The sequence below is a fragment of the Solanum stenotomum genome, chromosome 9, assembly GCF_019186545.1.
Source record: "Solanum stenotomum isolate F172 chromosome 9, ASM1918654v1, whole genome shotgun sequence".
NCBI lineage: Eukaryota > Viridiplantae > Streptophyta > Magnoliopsida > Solanales > Solanaceae > Solanum > Solanum stenotomum.
In genome coordinates, this window is record NC_064290.1 from 26,675,567 (window position 1) to 26,698,041 (window position 22,475).

Consider the following 22,475-nt stretch of genomic DNA (forward strand, 5'->3'; position numbering starts at 1 on the left):
AGAAGTTCAATGATTTTCTGTTGCACAAACTACAACTTGGTGTTCAAGTTGTGAAAAGTCTCAAACTGTTGGAGAAAAAAGGATTTGATCAATCACTTGTTTGAAGAGTCCAAATATATTGAAGACTGATTCAAAGTATGACCTGGTCAATTAAGTTTGTTAGGAGTGTCCTATATTCTAGGGCTAGTTGTTAGCAAATATGTTGATCATGGTGCAATACTTTCTAGTTGTGTTTTGATTAGTAATTAGTTGTTTAGTTAATGAAAGTAGTGGTCATTTAGTGACTTAGCAGTTTGTTATTTTTAAGTCTATATAAAGCTGTACTTTCCTGTGATTTCATATACTGAAAAATAGAAAAGACTTCTAGCATACAATTCTTTGTTTCTTCTTAAAGTTTTCCTGCCTATTTACTCCAACATCTTTGGCATCAGAGCCATGGCAAGTAATGGCAATGCATTGAGTGTGGCACAACCACTCATTCCTGTCTTCAAAGGAGAAAGCTACGAAGTCTGGAGTATTCGTATGAAAACAATACTCAAATCTCAAGATCTTTGGGACTTGGTAGAATGAGGATTTGCAGATCCTAATGAAGAAAATAGACTGCGAGACAGCAAGAGAAAATATGCTAAAGCATTGGTTTTTATTTAGCAGGCAGTTCATGATAGCCACTTTTCACGGATCACAGCAACAACCACATCAAAACAAGCTTGGTCCATTCTGCAGAAGGAGTTTCAAGGTGATTCAAAGGTCATTGTGGTGAGATTGCAATCACTTCGGCGTGACTTTGAAACCTTGATGATGAAAAATGGAGAATCAATTGCTGATTTCTTGTCCAGAGCAGTGGCAATTGTCAGCAAAATCGATCATGTGGCGATAAAGTTACTGATCAAATGATTGTGGAAAAAATATAGCGAAGCTTGACTCCAAAATTTGATCATGTAGTTGTTGCTATAGAAGAGTCTAAGGATCTATCAGTTTTTTCCTTTGATGAACTGATAGGATCTCTTCAAGCCTATGAGGCGAGACTTAATAGATCTATTGGAAAGAATGAAGATAAAGCATTTCAAGTGAAGGAAACAACAACCAAATATGGTGAGAACAATGGTCCAGCAAGCAGAGGTCGAGGAAGAGGAGGATTCCGTAGTGGTCGAGGTCGTGGCTATGGAAGAGGTAGAGGAAGGAATGATGGGCATAGGCAGTCCAATGAGCAAAGTAACACAAAGAATGGCATTCAATGTCATCATTGTCAGCGCTACGGGTATATAAAGGCTAATTGCTAGTATAAAGACCAGAAAATAAACTTTGCAGCAATAGAAAATGAGGAAGAGAATTATCTCTTTATGGCTTGCATTGATACATATCACAAGCCATGTAATGTATGGTTTGTAGATAGTGGTTGTTCAAATCATATGACAGGCACCAAATCTTTGTTCCAGGAGCTAGATGAGAAGCAAAAGAAAAAGGTGCAGCTTGGCAACGCAAAAGAGATGCAGGTTGAAGGAAAAGGCATTGTGGGTATTCACACTAGCCACGACAAAGTAAAAATGTTGGACAACGTCCAAGTTGTACCTGATTTAGGATACAATTTATTGAGTGTTGGACAACTAAAGTCTGATGGGCATTCTTTTTGGTTTGATGACGATGCTTGTGTCATTACAAACAAGAAGTCAGGCAAAAAGGTTCGCATCACTATGACGCCAAACAAGATATTTTCGCTGGATATTTCTAACATGGAAATTTTTGCGCTTGCTGCAAGTGCAAAGGATGAGTCGAAGTTGTGGGATTTGAGGTATTGTCACCTCAATATAAAGGGCCTGAAATTGCTAGTTGACAAAGGTATGGTTTTTGGACTACCAAAAATTGATTCTATTGAATTGTGTGAAAGGTGCATTTATGGAAAACAAACTAGGAAGTCTTTTCCTGTTGGAAAAGCTTGGAGGGCTTCAAAGTGTCTTGAATTAATACATGCTGATTTATGTGGACCTATGCATATTACATCTTTTGGTGGGAGTCGTTATTTTCTACTAATTACTGATGATTGTAGTCGCATGAGTTGGGTCTATTTTTTAGAAAGCAAATCAGAAACATTTCAAAAATTCAAGTACTTTAAATCTAGGTTGAGAAGCAAAGTGGTCTGTGCATAAAAACCTTTTGCACAGATAGAGGCGGTGAATTCTTGTCCAAGGAGTTTAATCTCTTTTGTGAGGAAAATGGCATTCATAGGGAGCTGACAACACCTTATACTCCGGAGCAAAATGGTGTTGCTGAGCGACAAAATTGCACTATTGTGGAGATGGCAAGAAGCATATTACAAGCGAAGGGAGTTCCGAATCAATTTTGGGCTGAAGTTGTAGTGACATCAGTCTATTTATTGAATTTGTCTCCAACAAAGGTTGTTATGTATCAAACTCCATTTGAAGCTTGGAAGGGTAGAAAACCAACTATAAGTTATTTAAGAATTTTTTATTGTATTTCTTATTCTTTGGTAAATTCCCAATTTCATCATAAGTTGAATGAAAAATGTGTTTTTATTGGTTACTGCACACAATCTAAAGCATATAGATTGTATAACCCTCTTAGTAGAAAGATTTTAATTAGAGGGGATGTAGTATTTGATGAAATGACAAGCTAGAATTGGAGTGGAAGCAACGATAAGATGCAAGAGCAGATTCTTATGCCCACTGGAATCACTTTTGATGAAATTCAACAGCTAACTCCTACAGCTACAACGGCCGGTTCTAGTACCACTTCTCCAAATTCATTTTCTTCAACTTCAGGGAGCAGAAACTCTTCATCTACTACTCTTGAAGAGTCTTCAGATGAGCCAATTACATTAAGAAGATCAACAAGGCTTAAAAAGCCGAACCCCAAGTACGCCAATGACATGTGTACAACTTGTCAATTTTCTTTTGCTATTTCAGATCCTACACATTATGGAAAAGCAGCTGAAAAGGAAGAGTGGTGGAGAGCGATGTTAGAAGAAATGAAATCTATCGAAAAGAATGGCACATGGGAGATTGTGGAATTACCAGAAGACAAAAATGCAATTAGTTTGAAATAGGTATTCAAGACAAAGTTTACAGCAGATGGAAGCCTGCAGAAGCATAGAGCTCGTCTTGTGGCAAAAGGATATGCGCAACAATATGGTATTGATTTTGAAGAAACATTTTCTCCGATTTCTCGATTTGAAACTATTAGACTTGTTCTAGCATTAGATGCACAGTCACAATGGCTAGTTTATCAATTTTATGTCAAGTCGACATTTCTCAATGGAGACCTACAAGAAGAGGTCTATGTAGCACAACCAGAAGGTTTCATAAGGAAGGGTGATGAAACAAAGGTCTACAAACTAAAAAAGGCATTGTATGATTTGAAGCAAGCCCCTCGAGCGTGGTATAGCAAAATCGATGGGTATTTTCAGAGAAAGGGATATATAAGAAGTGAGAATGAACCCACGTTGTATGTAAAGAAGAAAGGTAATGATTTCATCATTGTTTTCCTTTATGTTGATGATATCATTTATTCTAGCTCTTCTATTTCTCTGGTGGATGAATTTAAGTCTCAAATGATGAATGAGTTTAAGATGTCAGATATGGGGTTATTACATTATTTTCTTGGCCTTGAAGTTCATCAAGCTGAAGATGGAATATTTCTTTCACAAAGGAAATATAACAAGGACCTTCTCACTAAGTTTGGTTTTCTTAATTGCAAGCCTGCTGCTACACCTATGAATGTTGGTGAAAAACTGCAGCGTAAGGATGAAGCAGAGATAGACGATGTTAGAAGTTTTAAAAGCATGGTTGGAGGTTTAATTTATCTAACCCATACTCGCCCCGATATTGCATTCTCTGTTGGTGTTATATCCAGGTTTATGCAACAACCTTCAAAGGTTCATTTTGGAGCAACAAAAAGAGTTCTGCGTTATGTCACTGGAAGTATGGACTATGGGATTTGGTATTCACAAGTTTCTAACTTCAGATTATGTGGGTTCACTGATAGTGACTATGTTGGTTCATTGGATGATAGAAGAAGCATTTCAACATATATTTTTACTCTTGGGTCAAGAGTAATAAATTGGAGCTCAAAGAAGCAAGCTACAACAACCCTATCCACCTCTGAAGCTGAGTACATTGCAGCTACTTCGGCCGCTTGCCAAGCTATTTGGCTAAGAAGTATGTTAGCAGAACTTCAACATAAGCAAGAAAGTGCAACAGAGATATACTGCGACAACAAAGCATCAATCTCCATGACAAAGAATTCAAATTTTCATAGTAGAACGAAGCACATTGGTGTTCGCTTCCATTTCATTCGTGATTTGGTTGCAAATGAGGAGATTGTATTGAAGCATTGCAACACTAATAAGCAATTAGCTGATATATTGACGAAATCGTTGGCAGCAGACAAGTTTATCTATTTGAGGGCTTTGCTTGGTGTCTGTAACTTTGAATCAAGGGGGAATATTGAAGACTGATTCAAAGTATGACCTGGTCAATTAAGTTTGTTAGTAGTGTCCTATATTCTAGGGCTAGTTGTTAGCAAATATGTTGATCATGGTGCAGTACTTTCTAGTTGTGTTTTGGTTAGTAATTAATTGTTTAGTTAATGAAAGTAGTGGTCAGTTAGTGACTTAGTAGTTTGTTATTTTTAAGTCTATATAAAGTTACTTTTCTGTGATTTCATATACTGAAAAATAGAAAAGACTTCAGCATACAATTCTCTGTTTCTTCTTAAAGTTTTCCTGCCTATTTACTCCAACAAAATATATGTATTCATTTTCATTACCATAAATATATTTTTGCAACAACTTCTACTTGACAAGAGTTCAATCATTTTATGTTGCACAAACTACAACTTGGTGTTCAAGCTGTGAAAAGTCTCAAACTATTGGAGAAAAAAGATTTGATCAAAAACTTGTTTGAAGTGTCTAAACTAGATTTAATAGGTACTCCTCCATTTCCAATTTAGTTGTTGTACTTCTAATTATATTCAGTTTAATATGAATGTTCTTTTTTCTTAATTGTTGGGGTGCATCTTTGACACCACAAAGTTAAAAGATATTTTTATATATTATACATATCCTTAAATTAAAAGTCTTCTTTATTAGTTAAAATTTCATATCAAATTTAAATTAGATAAATCTATATTTATCTTTTTTATCTTCTGTACTCGCTTAAAAGAATGAACTATATAACTTAAATGATAAATTATTATAATACCACAAACTTAAAACACCAAATATAGTAATCTTATGTAAAAATATAATTTATTTTATTTAGTTATATTATATTATATTATGTTAAAAACAGACACCTTTTCACATTGAAGGGTTGTGACATTTCCAAAGAGTTATAACTTTTTTGATGAGTTGTGACCTTTTCGAAGGGTTGTGACTTTCTATAGGGTTGCGACTTTTCCGAAGAGTTGTGACTTTTCTAAAGGGTTGTGACATTTCCAAACAGTTATGACTTTTCCAATGAATTGTGACCTTTTTGAAGTGTTGTGACTTTTCTAAAGGGTTGTGACACTTTTTTTAAAATAATATGAATTTTTTTATGCACTACCCTTTCTTGGCTATAAAAAGAGGGGTTTCCTCAAATTTTTAAACTATAATTTTTTGAAGTTTTTCATTGTTCTTCTTCTTAGAACATCCAATTTAGTATATGATCTATATTTTATATATTTACTTATTTATTTATGTTATATTATATTATATTAAAAGAAGACACCATTTCATATTGAATGGTTATGATTTTTCCAAAGATTTTTGACTTTTCCGATGATTTGTGGTATTTTCAAGTGGTTGTGACTTTTATGATAGAAACAATATTCACATTCTCATACTACCCTTTGTTAACTATATATGAAGGGGTTTCACATTTTTAAACTACGATTTTTTAATGCTCTCTATTCTTCTATTTTTAAAAACTCACGTTTGATTTTCAGACGTTGACAATCTCAAAGTTCAATGAAATTTAAATACTTTCTAACATGAATGATAATTAATATAATACTCAAACTAAACATACCCAATTTAGTATATCTTTCATGTTTTACATCAATATTTATTTATATTATATTAAAAGTAAGAATTCCAACAATACAATAATAACAAATTAATGCACTATGGGGGAGGGAGGAGAACGTATATTTAAGAGGATGTGAAATTAAAATATTTTAAAAGTGACTAACTTTCAATAGTAATCATAAGAAAGCTTATATCCACTATTCATAGGAACTTATACTTTATCATTCATTTTATAATTGTTTACATAATTTTTTAATTTAATAATATTCACATTATTATTAATGTAATGCATGGTTTGATATTCACGTGCAATGCACATGCTTCAAAACTAGTATATATATATAGTTATTCCTCTATTCCATATTAAGTGAATTTGTGAGGCAATACACATCTACTAATTAGAAAAATATTTAAAGACATAATTTTCATTATTGTTTGTAAAATCATAAATATCACTGTATAAATAGTGCAATTTATACCTTAGAAAATACAAAACTTCAATAAAGGAAAGGACAAATATGAAAAAAAAAATTCAAACATTCATCTTAAACTATGAACCATTCAATCCGAGGTACAAGGCCCGAGGGAAAAATCCAATACTTGGAATGGCTATAATTGAAGAATAATCCAGTAGCCATCCTAACTGGAAAAAAAAATCCCCAAACCAAAAAAAAAAAAAACAAAAAAAAAAAAAAAAAAAAAAAAAAAACAAAAAATTAATTTTTTTGTAAATAATGATGATGAGTAATTAGTACTTTTGAAGTATGCCCCTTGTTTCCATGAAATGGTGTATTCTTTTGAGTGCAATTTCTAGGGTATTTTCACTCATGTTAGCAAAGCAAACCCTGAACCAGCCTGGCTCTGAGCAATGACAAGAAGAACCTGGAGAAATATTCAGTTTCACTTCATGCAATATTGTGTTCCACACTTCCAATTCACATTCCTTTGTAGGCTTTTCCAACAAAGTACTTAAATTCATCCAGCAAAACAATCCCGCATTCCCTCTCAAGCACTCAATCCCAGCACTCCTCAGCCCTTCAATCATCATTTCATATCTCCTTCTCAGCCTTTCGCGATTCTTCTTTATATAATTCTCAGTGAATTTCTCATCAGACAACATGGAAGCCAAGAGTTGTTGTGTCTGAGAAGAAATCAATGTAAAACTTGACATTCTTCTTGCCGTTGTGACTACTTTGTCATTGTATGAGTAGATTGTACCAACTCGAAACCCCGGGAGTCCCAAGTCTTTAGAGAGGCTGTACACAATGTGTACCCTCTCTGAATCCTTGTAGTTTCTCGATTCAAGTATTTCAGCAATACTGACAAAATCGGAGCAACAAAAGGCTGAACCTGAGTAGATTTCATCAGATACAAGATGGATGTTTTTTCTTGCGACGAATCCAAAAATTTCCTCAAGAACACATCTTTGAACGGTGGCACCCAAAGGGTTTGAGGGGTTTGTTATAAGAACCCCTCTCACTTTGATGTTGTTGGATTCTGCATCCTTGTAGGCTTCTTCCAAGGCCTGTAGAGTGACTTGGAAATTATTTGAACTGTCACAATGGACTGGAATGATTTTCACACCCGTTCTCCACCTCAAGTCTCTGTCAAATCTGTAAAAAAATATTTAGTAATTGTTGAGAATATAATTAACTAATAAAAGTGTTCAATGAATATCAGAGCAGGCAGAAGTATTGAGATCGAATCTCACCACCACTCATACTCATATTTCCTTTCCCCATGTAATTAGAAGACAAAATATATATGGTACTTACCCAGGATAGTAAGGAGTTGGAACAAGCAAAGCATCACCAGGATCAGCTAAAATGAAAGTTAACAACTCATTAGCTGCAGTGGCACCAGCTGTAATAACAACTCTATCAGGATCAAATCTTGCCCTTCCACCTCTTACTTGTTCCATGAAGCTAGCCATTGCCTTTCTAAAACAAACAAGTCCATGATAATCTTGGAACAAAGCATTTTCCCTGAATCTAGAAATTTCAGCAACGCCATCGTCTTTCTTCTTTTCCAAGTACTCTTCCAGCAAATCAAATGACACCTACAATACAATACAATACAGTACAAGAAATGATTTTCAAGTTCAATATTTAATGTTAAGTTTAGCATTGCCAAATATAATGATGATCGAAAACTTACTTGATTTTCGGCTAATCCCATTTGAATAACTCCAGATGGGTTGTGAACTTCATCAAATGGATTTTCATCATATGCTTTCCATCCAGCAAAGTAAGGTGAGTCTTCTCCATGAGTGTCAGACGTTGCAACGTTTGATAGACGAACTACTGTTGGACGTTGCTCAATCTCTATGGCCATAATTAACTTATTGTTTTAATTTGTTTTTGGCTAATTAGGGTACTCTTAATCAAGAAAGAGGCTATGGAAGATAATATAAATGTGAATAGTGGGGAAAAAAATGAAGAAAGAATTAGTGTTTGAATATGAACTTTTTTTGGCAAAGAGCAACTTATATAGAAAGTAGTTTAATAAAGGGGCCCTCAACAAGATGATAAATTTCTCACAAAAAAAATAAAGGAACCAATGATTGATTATATAGATGAAGCAAGATCAACGCTCACCTTTTACAAATATAGTTTAAATGGCTGGTGACAACTGTTAGTTTCTGTCATCTTATTCAGCGTTTTTGTATATTCTCAATCTCCAAAAGATCCCCAAATCAAATGGGGTAGTTGATCTGGGTGGCTCTTAAAATTTTAACTTAACTACCTCCAATTTTTAAACATGCAAACTTACTTTATTAATTATCCCTCTCCATCAGCTTCTTTTACAGTACTCTCGATAGACTTGTAAAAAATTAACTTAAAATTTTCAAGATATAAGTGTACTTAAAAAGGAATATGATAACTCACCAACACACTAACAATTAGGGATAAAAATTAAATGTAATGAACAAAATTTTATCATTGATTAAAATAAAAATTATGTTTGTATTGATGCACGAAAGCACACTCTAAATACTAAGGCTACATTATATATGAACATAGTAATATAACTGATCATTTGTCAATTGAAATTTATAATTTATAATTTTATTTTTAAATTTTTATATTTTTACACAAATACATCTTTTAAATATTATTTTATAGTATTGTTATTAGAATCAATTCTTATTAATATAAGGGACACGTGCCAGGCGCCGCATACCGTAATACTACCGTAGGAATTTTTATCCAAGATTGAGGAAGTGATGCTCAAGAAAAGGAGAAGTCGCCATAGGCCCTTTTTGACACCTTGAATCCCAAGACAATATCTTTCCTTACTAAGAAGTGACTTTTTCCCAATTAAGGACCAAATTATAGTCTCTTCACTTCTAAAAAGAACCATAACGAGAAAAAAAGATTCAAAGTCATTCATAAGTATTTTCAACAAAATCCTCCATACACTTTTGAAATATACATATAACAGGGGCATTGCATAAAACGAACGACAGGAATGCATTTAAAATTAAACATATATCTTATGGACAAATGAAAGTCATTATCTCCTGGCCTTTTGGAGTTATACCAATTTTATTATAAGTAACTAGTATTACTTGAGTACCACGGCCATTTAAAAAGTAATAGTATGCTTGCCTTGTCCACCTATCAAACACGTGCGTAGTTGATGAAGAGAATTGGATATATATAGTGATAACTGTTCATACATGGCTTGTGGTAATTTTCATACGAAGATTTTGTGCATGCAGAAAGATGTCAAAATTGACAAATACTCCACTCACACATTATTTGAGTAATTGAATAAAAAGAGATGTTAATTAATTTGTTATAGCATGTCAAAATAAATTATTATTGTAAAACTTTTAGGAAATATTATACAAAATATCAGCCCATAAACTTTAGTTACCTTTTCTTAGCCCAATTTTTTATATTTACTTAATATGACCATTCACCCATATTAATTTCAAAGAAAATTGCCACCAGCTTCTTCTTCTTCTTCTCTTGTTACTGTCCATCCTACTTCTTCATCTCCTCCTTTTTCATAAAAGAAATTTGACGTACCACAAACACGAATTGTTTTAATCGAATTATATTTAAAAAAATTTGAAACATCGAGAGAATTTCATATTCAAAATTTAGGGTTGTTTAGTGGTGATATATTTTGAGTTGATCGAGAATTCGAGATTGAATTACTTAGTATATACTTCATATATAGTTAGTGTATACTTCAAATATAGTTAAATTGTATTCAATTCTTTGAGTGTATCACAATGTATAGTCAGTATATACTTTGACTTTAGCAAGCTACAGTACATTGTATAGTCAACACACACAAATTTCTTGTATATATTTAAAACTAGCCCAAATTTCTATACACTATCAACTTATAAAAATTAAATCCATATGTTAATTAAAGGGAGGTTGAAATACTTTATATAGTCAGTACGTAGACCTATAAAATAAGTTAAGAAGTTCAAACGGTTAATACACCTATCTATGGTATAAAGGAAAAAAATAGTTTTTGTTCAGGATTTTAACTCATATATATATGCTGTCATAATTTGGCTCATAGAAAAAAATAGGGAAGTGTTTAAGAGATCTAAGAGCAGTTAATTTGAGGATCATTAGTTAAGATTCTGATTTGCATATACTAAAACTAAACCAGAAACTGCGAGAAGATATTCTGGCCCCACTACCTTTACGGCTTCACTGATCATATCAAATCTCGAAGCAGCAGAACAATTAATTTATAACTTCACTTCAAACTTTTAACAATTCTGATAATCATGGATTCATGATCCAATGATTAGTTATCATTAAGGTTTAAATGGTTAATTAATCTTTTCCCTTAGAGTGAGAGTATCCAAATTATTATTCCCTCCGTCACATATCTTACTAAAATACCCCCACCATCTCATGTCTCATATGAGTTGACCACTTTTCATTTTGTATTGTACTTAAGAAATCATAAATAAGAAGTTAATTTTATTAGTTCTGGCCTTAAAAACATCTTGGCAATTTTACAAATAAATATGAACACTTTAAAAAATAATTAATGTTATCTTGATTTAGTAAGGTGGACAACACCAACAAGGGTTATGGTGGAGTAGTAAATACTCATTCATCCTCAACCAAGAGGTCTCGGGTTCGACTCCTCTTGGGTACGGAGTCGCCTTTGTTAGGGAACGCTTTACCCCCAATGTGGGACTTTCATATTACTGGATCACTTAATAAATCAAAATAGAATTAATTAATTTTTTTTCTCATTTTACCCTTACAATTAATACTCCACACATCCAATAATAGTTGTTCACTATACTATTTTGAGATGTCCAATGATACTTGTCCACTTTATGAAATCAATGGATAATTTTATACTTAGTTCCTAATTTACCCTTATCATTAATTATAGTCATTTCTCTATAACATTTTTCAAGATATTGTATCTATTATATTCAAAAGGTGATATAGTAAAATTACTCTTCTATATATAGTTTTTTAAGAAATGTGCAAAGACAATAGTGGACAAGTATTGTTGGACAGAGAGAGTATGACCTTTCGAATATAAACAATTTCCAATACTAAGTATTCATATATATATTTAATGTATATTTTTTCTTAACTTATTTTATTTGCATCGATATGAACAAAGGAAAAAAATAATAAAGTTAATTTAATTATTAATGATTTTTTAATTACCATGTAAAATAAAAAAAATGCTCATCTAATATGTAATGGAGAAAATATTTAATATTTCACAAAAATTACTTTTACCCTTTTATACTTAATTCCTATTATCATGATGACATCAATAAAATGTATAAGCAAAGGTAACCCCGTTCCGATTTGCATTGTATTTGAAGCTGAGGAATGTATGTTTTTACATGTATTTGAAATTCATTAGCATGAATTTTATTATAAAATAATATAAGAAACCAAAGGAAGAAAATTAAAGAGAACATAAACTAATGACATGGAGAAGTGCATATATATTTTATTCAAGTGGGACTGAAGATCCATGTGCGACTAGCTAGTAGTACTGCATGGTACACTACACAGTGTGAGGATAGAATGAACAATGATGATTATTTGGATACTTAATAGTTTTGCGGTTCATTTTTATTTTCCACATTGTTAAAATAGATTTTTATTTTTACTATTTATATTTTATCGTTGGTATTTGATATTATTTTTTTAAAAAAATTCAAGAAATAACACTAAACATTATTTAATAAGGGTATATAGTATGATAAAATATCTATATCAATAATTATTTTTTTAACAAATGTGACAAGTGAAATCGTTACAAGTAAAAGTGAACTAAAGGAGTATAGTTTAGTCTCTTTCCAAGCAGTGTTATGTAACAGTGGAGCTGCATATATTTAAGAAAACAAAAGGGAATACTACGTTTAATTTTTAGTCCTGATATTTTGTATACTTTTTTAATTAGGGGAATGAGTCATGAAGCATGGGCACTCCTAGTATTTAACACTTGCAAGTGCACTTTAAGGTGCAAAATTAAAGTTTAGAAAGAAATGACCCCTCCATAGATCTCATGCTTAATTAAACCCCAACTAAACCATATTAGTGCCTATAATTAGTATTAATAAAGTAGTGCTTAAGAAAGAGAGCCGTCTATATTTGTTATTTTACTTATAATAGTGTACAAAAAGAGATATATATAGCTCGATCTCATCATTAGCTAACATAATTAATTAGGGATATAGATATTTTATTAAAGTATAGCCATCTCAATTAGTGAGTACTTCCTGCAATATAATAGTGCAAGAAGATGATTATCAAGAATCAGAAAAATAGAATTGTTTTTTAGTGTGTTCGGTAAACCTATACATCAAAGAGTGATCAATGTTTAATGAGCAAAAGTGGATATATAGTATTATAGTTGTTGTTACTGTCAACTAAGAACTAACTTACCCGGACATGATTTCAATCAGTCTCAGCAAAATGAGCTTATTCAGGTGGAACTCCAGGTTGAGGAGTTACTCGGAATGCTGCCAATATATCAGTATCCTTGGTTTGGTACTCAGGAGTATAATAAGTCAATTTGTACTCTTTAACACCAGCTTTGAATCCAACACTTGCTTTAGTCTCTGTTTGTGGTGACATAAATCCCTCCCTACAACTCATGAATTAAGAATTCTCACAACAACAAGGTCTACTCGACATGAATTCTGTGTTAATGAAACTTTTCACAGGAATCTTTCACAAAATTTCCAACTAATACTAATATTATCAATTAATCAGAATGGTTGATTATTAGACCATGGTATTTGATTTGCCAAATAAATCATTATTGTATACTCTTTCATATATATAGCGCAACCCAATTTTTAGTTTTTACCTTTTTTTTTTTTGAAATGGAAATACCTAGCTAACCTAAATAATAAGAACTTCCCCCTTGACAGTGGTATATGTTGTATATGTAAATCCTAGATGTGAAAATATATGGAATTCCTCTATGAATCTATGAAAGGTATAAAAAAGAAAGAAAAACGCAAAGAAAAGAATAGGCTAGGCATAAATCGATATGCTGAAATTTAAATAAAAAATAAATAAGAAGAGGAGCCCATTAGATACAAATAATGAATCGTAATAGAAATAGAAAATAAAATTCAGGTTCAAATTCGATAGAATCGATAATATGGATGGGCTTGTCTATAATGATAGACAAATGAAAGAATTTCTCAAGATTCTGATTCATCCACTTGAGATTTTTAAATGAAAATAGGTTGGGTGAGCTTCCAAACTAACTCAGTCTCATTGAATAAGTAAACAATTGGATTGGTTCAATTGCATGGTGCCAACGAAATCGAGTGCTAATTCCGATTTTTTTGAATTAACCGATCGACGTGCTAGCGGACATTTATTTTGAATTCGATAATTTTTGAAAAAACATTTCGACATATTTATTTTATTATTATGAGAATCAATCCTACTACTTCTGGTTCTGGGGTTTCCACACTTGAAAAAAAAACTCAGGGCGTGTCGTCCAAATCATCGGTCCGGTACTAGATGTAGCCTTTCCCCAGGGCAAGATGCCAAATATTTATAACGCTCTAGTAGTTCAAGGTCAAGATAGTGTTGGTCAACCAATTAATGTGGCTTGTGAGGTATAATAATTATTAGGAAATAATTGAGTTAGGGCTGTAGCTATGAGTGCTATAGACGGTCTAACGTGAGGAATGACAGTGATTGACACAGGAGCTCCTATAAGTGTTCCAGTCGGGGGAGCGACTCTAGGACGAATTTTTAACATGCTCGGAGAGCCTGTTAATAATTTAGGGCCTGTAGATACTAGTACAACATCTCCTATTCATAGATCTGCGCCCGCCTTTATACAATTGGATACAAAATTATCTATTTTTGAAACAGGAATTAAAGTAGTAGATCTTTTAGCCCCCTATCGCCGTGGAGGAAAAATCGGACTATTCGGGGGAGCTGGAGTGGGTAAAACAGTACTCATTATGGAATTGATTAACAATATTGCTAAAGCTCACGGGGGCGTATCCGTATTTGGCGGAGTGGGTGAACGTATTGGGGAAGGAAATGATCTTTACATGGAAATGAAAGAATCTGGAGTGATTAATAAAGAAAATATTGTAGAATCAAAAGTGGCCCTAGTTTACCGTCAGATGAATGAACCGTCGGGAGCTCGTATGAGAGTTGGTTTGACTGCCCTAACTATGGCGGAATATTTTCGAGATGTTAATGAGCAAGACGTACTTCTATTTATTGACAATATTTTCCGTTTCGTCCAAGCAGGATCTGAAGTATCAACCTTATTGGGTAGAATGCCTTCCGCTGTGGGTTATCAACCGACCCTAAGTATCGAAATGGGTTCTTTACAAGAAAGAATTACTTCTACCAAAGACAGGTCCATAACCTCTATTCAAGCAGTTTATGTACCCGCAGACGATTTGACCGACCCTGCTCTTGCTACGACATCTACACATTTAGATGCTACTACCGTACTATCAAGAGGATTGGCTGCCAAACGTATTTATCCAGCAGCAGATCCTTTAGATTCAACGTCAACCATGCTTCAACCTTGAATCGTTGGTGAGGAACATTACGAAACTGCCCAAAGAGTTAAGCAAAGTTTACAACGTTACAAAGAGCTTCAGGAACCGTTACAACGTACCAAGATCGAGTCCTAGACAATCGGATCTAATTTTAACAGCCGGAACAGTAACAATGAAAATGGCCCCCTCTTTAGTGAGATTATATGAGCAAATACCCAAACCAAAATCTGTTATTGTTATGGGAGCTTGTACAATTACAGGCGGGATGTTCAGTACCGATTCTTATAGTACTGTTCGGGGAGTCGATAAGCTAATTCCTGTAGATGTATATTTGCCAGGTTGTCCACCTAAACCGGAAGCGATTATCGATGCTATAACAAAACTTCGTAAGAAAATATCTCAAGAACTCTATGAAGATCGAATTAGGTCTCAACGAGCGAATCAGTGTTTTACTACCAACCACAAGTTTCATGTTCGACGCAGTATTCATACGGGAAATTATGATCAAAGAGTTCTTTATCAACCACCATCTACTTCAGAGATCCCTGCAAAAATCTTTTTCAAATACAAAAATTCAGTATCTTCCGCTGAATTAGTGAATTAGACAGGATTCCTTTGTCCAGAATAAGAGGTGGTGGGTTAATTTTCATAAATTTCATCGTAAATGTGAAATACTTATACAAATAAAAATGTGGGAGAGATAAAAAAAATGCAAGGTCGTTTGTCTGCTTGGCTAGTCAAGCATGGGCTAATTCATAGATCTTTGGGCTTTGATTACCAAGGAATAGAGACTTTACAAATAAAGCCCGAGGATTGACATTCCATTGCTGTCATTTTTTATGTATATGGGTGCAACTATCTAAGCTCTCAATGTGCCAATGATGTAGCGCCTGGCGGGCTGTTAGCTAGTGTGTATCATCTTACGAGAATAGAGGATGGTGTAGATCAACCAGAAGAGCTATGCATAAAAGTATTTGCCTCCAGGAGGAATCCTAGAATTTCGTCTGTTTTTTGGGTTTGGGAAAGCGTGGATTTTCAAGAACGAGAATCATATGATATGTTAGGAATCTCTTACGATAATCATCCATGCTTGAAACGTATCTTAATGCCTGAAAGTTGGATAGGATGGCCCTTACGTAAGGATTATATTGCCCCCAATTTTTATGAAATACAAGATGCTCATTGAATGATAAGAAAGCTATTTCCACTTAGACAATTTCAGATATTCAAGGATTGCACGTTTTGTTATAGATTAAGCCTAACAACAAAAGACAATTAGGGATTCATTGGAATTCTCACATTTATTTGGAAGATACTTCTTTCAGATGGGTCACACCAATAGGATGAACCAAATGAGTTCTGCATCATGAACTATGTACTGCGCACATTACTTAGACGGGTTCTAGAAAGGCATATAGGAAGGAATGGAGAAATCTAGAATAAAGAAATCGAATATGAAAGAAAAGACAAAGAAATGAGATAATATCGGATTCTATTTCTTTGGATCTGAGCTGAATTTTGTCTATTTCAACCCCCCTAGATTCGGATTCGACTTTAATATGTATTACGTATTCAAATTCGTTTGAACAAGAGGAGAAAAAAAGAGGAGATAGAATCCAATTCTTTTAGATACTTTATCTAAGAAACTCTACCCATCTATGTTCTAGATAGGGTATATCTCGCCAAACTGGATAAAGCTATTATTCTAATCTAGACTATAAAAAAATATGCATCATTCGCATACCGGTGGCAGCTTCGAATAGGTCATATCAATTAATTAGAAATTAATTCAAGGGAAGAGAGACCCATACAAATTAATCATGTGCCAAGAACCAGATTTGAACTGGTGACACGAGGATTTTCAGTCCTCTGCTCTACCAACTGAGCTATCCCGGCTATTCCCAATCTCGATTGGAACCGCTAACATGAGGATTTACAGTCCTTTCCGTAGTATCCTCATTTTATCAGATAATTGGGGTCTATGTCAATTAAAAGGACAAGAGTCGATTAAATTTTTTTATCAAAGCCGGGGAATTTCTTCGATCTTCAAAAAGATGACTTTGTAAGTTTCAGTATGAGTAATGATATTGTATTGATCAGGAATCATGCAACTAGGGATTCCTTGCTCAAAGATGTTCATTTCTATGTGTATCATAGATATCAAATTATGATAAGAGAAAGCCATTTATGCTTAGAAAAAATCCATTTCTAAAAGAATAGAGTGAATGAGAAAGCTAAGGAATTTGGAACCGCTAAGGAAAGGGGGTCGGCTAAATAGTTGGGGAGTTAAATAGTCTTTTTAGAGATAGAGGGACTTGAACCCTCACGATTTTTAAAGTCGACGAATTTTCCTTTTACTATAAATTTCATTGTTGCCGGTATTGACATGTAGAACGGGACTCTATCTTTATTCTCATCCGATTAATCAGTTCTTCAAAAGATCTATCAGACTATGGAGTGAATGATTTGATCAATGAATATTCGATTCTTTCTTCAATGTAGAATGGATTTACACTAATTCTTCAATTTTTTATAGAAAAACTACGGATTCGGGTCATCATTAATCACTTGATATAGTATTCAATACGTATGTATATACGTTTATTCTTCACTTCATTCTTTTTCTTTCTGAAGTTTCGATGTAAAGAGTCCTCTACCAACGCATTTAACTCCATTTGTTAGAATAGCTTCCATTGAGTCTCTGCACCTATCCTTTTTTTTCTGAACCTTTGTTTGTTTTCAGAAAACAAGATTTGGCTCAGGATTGCCCATTTTTGTTAATTCCAGGGTTTCTCTGAATTTGAAAGTGATCACTTAGTAAGTTTCCATACCAAGGCTCAATCCAATTAAGTCCGTAGCGTCTACCAATTTCGCCATATCCCCCTTTCTTTTTGTTTTGAGATTAGGATCTCGTTGTGATTTCATTCCTTTTTATTTTTCTTTCATTTATATTGGAACCATTGAATTCATTAGATACCGATTCCTATCTCGAAAACGCATTTTCTCCTCTTTGATTTTCTTAACTATCTTCTATAAGAGACCCTTTTTTTGTCCAATCAAAAATGATTTTATCATTTCGGAATCCGCAATTCAATATAGATGGATATATACCCGATCTATATGTCTCGCTTCCTGTCATTTTGCCATTCAATTTGGAATACTTGAACGATCGATTATTGTTTTTTTATCTTCACTTTCCCGTGAAAGCGGAGGAATGTCTCATTAGTTATAACTAACCATTCCATTAAACAATTAGAATTTGAAATAAATATAGAATGAGAGATATATATATAATATAGAACTGTAATAAAAAGTATTTCAAATGCCAAAAAAAAAAATGAAAAAGAATATTTACCATTCAATTCGAATTGAAAATCAAAGAATATTAACAATATTTACAATCACTATTTAATAATATTAGTATTAGAATTGTAATAAATCGAAATTCTAGATCGCTATATTAATCTTTATGCTCTAGAATATTCAATAGAATATTGACTAGTTAATAACTAAGATTCCAATTTCAGTAGTTTAGTCAATTACTATGCATATAAGATTTATGTGATGTGGGCCCGCTTAGCTCAGAGGTTAGAGCATCGCATTTGTAATGCGATGGTCATCGGTTCGATTTCGATAGCCGGCTTTTCCCTTTTTTTTTTTTTCATTTTTTAGATGATTGATAATGTTCCTTTGAAATCAAAGAGTATTGAAATTGCGCACAAACATAAGGAAAATATTATATGAAGCCGGGACCCAACTTTCGACCCCAAATGAAACCCTAACTTGTCCCAGATCCAAAAATCAACTATTAAACCCCTACCTAGGACCCGATTTCAAACTCGACCCTTGCCCCAAAATGGGTCTCAATCTTGAATCATAACCAAACTTCTGAATCTGACCTTATTCAACAGTCACCTCGAGACCTGTAAAATAAGATTACCCGATTGAATGCCATTATTGATAATACATCTCAATGTTATATACAATTTGTACCAGCTCTATAACTAAGGAAACAAATCTTTACATTTAAGGGTGTATAAATCCGAACCGAAAACCGAATCAAACCGCAAACCAAGTCAAACCGAAAAAAAAACCTGACTAGTGGTTTGGTTTGACTTGGTTTGGTATTGGAAAAAATATCCGACTATATTTGGATTGGTTTGGTTTTAACTAAAAAAAACCAACCCGAGACCAAACCAATCTGACATTATATATGTAATTTTAAAATTTTATTTTATACATAAAAATATTTACTTTGATATAATTTTAAAATATTTCTTATACTATTTCATAGTTTTTATCTTTTAATATATTTTTTCAAGTTTAAAACTTTGAATTCGGAATGGTCCAATAAAGATTATAGTTCATAGATGTTGATAATTATAATAAAACTTAAATCAAAATCAAATTAATACTAATGCAAAAAGAAAATCAATTCAACACTAAGAATGACAATAATATTAAATATTTGTTCTTTAGTTTTACATTGGTTTAGACAATTAAAATACATAATCTAATTTTAATTTTCCTTAAATATTTAGTAATGTAACTAATAATAGTTAAACTTATTTTAGCATGATTTAGTACTTTTAAATTATGATCATTTTCATTATGACTTTGCAATATTTATTTTATATGATGATTTCTTATTATTTTTTATTGAATTTTTTAGTGTCATCAGTACTCATCTCATATTTTGTGTTATTTTCTTAAAAAACACCTTAGATAATTGTAATTTGGTTGGACTAAAGAAATATTTGGAGCAGAAGTTAATTATATGTTTGTATGCAAACTTTATCAAAAAAATCCAAAAATCTGAAAAAATCCGAGGTTTATTAGTTTGGTTTAATTTATAAATTTAATAAAAAATTGACACAATGGTTTGGTTTGGTATTTGGAAAACTCGAACCAACCCGAGGTTGAAAAACCAAAAAAAATCTAAATTTTATTAGTTTGGTTTGGTTTATAAATTAAAAATTTTTACACAAATGATTTGGTTTGATATTTGAAAAATCCAAACCAACCCGGTCATGTACACCCTTATTTATATTTAATTACAAATATTCTAATTTATATATCTAAGGAAACATATCATCTGATTGCGCAATCACATAAGATCGCAATCACATAAGATCTTCCAATACCCCCCCTTAAGTTGGAGCATGAATTGTGGAAATGCCTAACTTGCCCAACAACTTATGAAACTGGTCATGACCAAGAGCCTTTTTGAGTATATCAGCCAATTGGTTCTGTGAAGATATATGATGAGTCATAATTATCTTTGATTGTACATATTGTCGAATGAAGTGACAATCTATCTATATGTGCTTGGTACGTCATGAAAAGCAGGATTGGTGGCGATATGGATAGCAGTTTGGTTATCACAAAAGAGAGAAACGGGCGTTGTATGTTTTACTTGAAGATCTTGTAGAAGCCGAAGCAACCAAAAATCGCACTAGTATTAGTGGCCATAGCTCTATATTCAGCTTTAGAAGAGGAACGAGACACCACCGTTTGTTTCTTAGATCTCCAAGAAATAGGTGATTTACTGAGAAACACAATGTATCCTGTAGTTGATCGACGTGTCATCGGACACCCTGCCCAATCCGCATCACAATAAGCCTTTATAGATAGTGAATTATTTGAAGGTAATAGAATCCCTTGACTTGGATTTCTTTTGAGATAGTGTAAGACTCTATAATTAAGCAGCTTCCAGATGAGGTTGCCTTAGCGCATGCATAAATTGGCTAAGTACATGACGTAGCTAATATCTGGACGAGTGATGGTGAGGTAAAGCAAGCGTCCGACAAGACGACGATTTTGTCCTGGATCATGACAAATTTCTTCAAAATCAAGACAAAGCTTATGTTGTTGCTCCATGGGGAAACTAGAAAACTTACAACCTGTAAGTTTACTCTCTGCCAAAATATCAAGTACAGACTTACGTTGACTTAGTAAAATGCCTGTCGGTGACCTTGCCACTGCACTGCCAAGAAAATATTAGAGTTTTCCAAGATCCTTGATATAAAATTTTGCATCTAAATGCTCTTTCAACTTGGATATGGAATCAGAATCATTTCCCGTGATGATGAGATCATCCACATATATAAGAACGGCTACAAAGGAACCTCCAGGGTGGGACAATGTAAACAAGGAATAGTCTTCATTTGATTGTCGGTAACCAAGAGAAAGTAAAAAAGTAGTGAATTTATTATACCAATTTTGAGATGCTTGACGAAGACCATACAACGATTTTTGTAATCGTCAGATTCTTTTCTCCCCCTGTTTGGCATAGCCTTGTGGAATCTTCATGTAAACTTCTTCATGCAAGTCTCCATGTAGAAAAGCATTGTTAACGTCCAATTGATGAAGTTTCCAATTTCGAACCGCAACAACCGCTAACAGACAACGAACATTGACAAGTTTTGTAATAGGTGCAAATGTTTCATAAAAATCAACCCCTTCAATCTGAGTGTATCATTTAGCTACCAAGCGCGCCTTGTAGCGTTCGATACTTCCATCAGGTTTGTACTTGACTTTATAGACCCATTTTTGAATCTATGGCCCGTTTACCTAGAGGTAAAATTTGTAAAGTCCAAGTATGGTTGGCTTCCAACGTTGATATTTCATTTGCCATAAATTCTTTCTAATGTGTGTGCTTAACTGCTTGAGTAAAGGATTTTGGCTCATCAACAGATGAGATGCCCGCCAAAAATGCATTGTGACTGGATGATAGTTTAGAATATGAAATAGAGTGAGATAGAGGATGTACCGTTGAGTTGGCTGATGGAGTGGGAGAGAGCGGCTGATCATTTAACTGAGCAAGAGAAGGGGGCAAAACATAATCATACCCTGACAACTTACGCGAGACTTGTCGTGAGCGTTTACCAAGTGCAAGGACAGTAGAATCAATGCTATTATGTAATGACCCTGAAGGTCATTTTGGAAATTTTCATAAAATGACCGTTTTACCCCTCCCGATAGTTGCCCCGAGTCCTAATTGTTGTATTTTCGAAGTTGGTTTGGAGGAAAATTGATGAAAAGTTGAGTTTTGGGAAAGTTGAGTTTTTAAGAGTTAACGTTTGGTTAAAAGTGTTATTTTGAGTCATTTGGAGTTTCGAGACTCGAATCGGATTTCCGTCGATTCCAGCAATTTTAGATTGTCGAAACGGGTCAATGAGGATTTACGGAGTCAAATTTGGAGTTAAAACGAAGATTTGAGGTCCTAAGTTGCAAAAATTGTGAAATTTTGATCAAGAGTTGACTTTGGTCAACAAACGAGGTTCCGGTGCTCGAAATGGAATTCCGAGGGCACCGTTGGATTCAGGGGGTGATTCTAAGTCTAGAATGAGTCTTGGTTGAATTTTTAGAGGCCCCGAGTGCGTTTCGAGTTTTTGAGCCTAAAGTTAGTTTCTTGACGCCTTATCGGAT

The 22,475-nt window shown here is 33.5% G+C and overlaps 2 protein-coding genes, 2 non-coding genes and 1 pseudogene across 5 annotated transcripts; 3 read left to right on the forward strand and 2 right to left on the reverse strand.

Moving 5' to 3' along the window:
• Positions 1–6,773: 6,773 nt before the first annotated feature.
• On the reverse strand, positions 6,774–8,425 carry LOC125876731 (1-aminocyclopropane-1-carboxylate synthase 7-like). The gene is made up of 3 exons (XM_049557968.1): positions 8,183–8,425; positions 7,801–8,084; positions 6,774–7,638 (listed from the first exon to the last, which is right to left on the reverse strand). The coding sequence occupies exons 1-3, from the start codon at positions 8,357–8,359 to the stop codon at positions 6,774–6,776; spliced, it is 1,326 nt and encodes a 441-aa protein (XP_049413925.1). The 5' UTR covers positions 8,360–8,425.
• A 4,551-nt stretch (positions 8,426–12,976) lies between these two features.
• Positions 12,977–15,146, forward strand: LOC125877406 (ATP synthase subunit beta, chloroplastic-like; annotated as a pseudogene). The gene has a single exon (XR_007447596.1). The product of XR_007447596.1 is annotated as an ATP synthase subunit beta, chloroplastic-like (transcript).
• Position 15,147: 1 nt separating this feature from the next.
• Positions 15,148–15,648, forward strand: LOC125877407 (NAD(P)H-quinone oxidoreductase subunit K, chloroplastic-like; the record flags this gene model as incomplete). Its single annotated transcript, XM_049558707.1, has 1 exon — positions 15,148–15,648. A coding segment is annotated over one exon (501 nt), but the record flags the coding sequence as incomplete, so codon positions are not given.
• Positions 15,649–16,867: 1,219 nt separating this feature from the next.
• Positions 16,868–16,940, reverse strand: TRNAF-GAA (transfer RNA phenylalanine (anticodon GAA)). The gene has a single exon. It is a non-coding gene; the product is annotated as a tRNA-Phe (tRNA).
• Positions 16,941–18,614: 1,674 nt separating this feature from the next.
• On the forward strand, positions 18,615–18,687 carry TRNAT-UGU (transfer RNA threonine (anticodon UGU)). Its single transcript has one exon. It is a non-coding gene; the product is annotated as a tRNA-Thr (tRNA).
• The last annotated feature ends 3,788 nt before the right edge of the window (positions 18,688–22,475 follow it).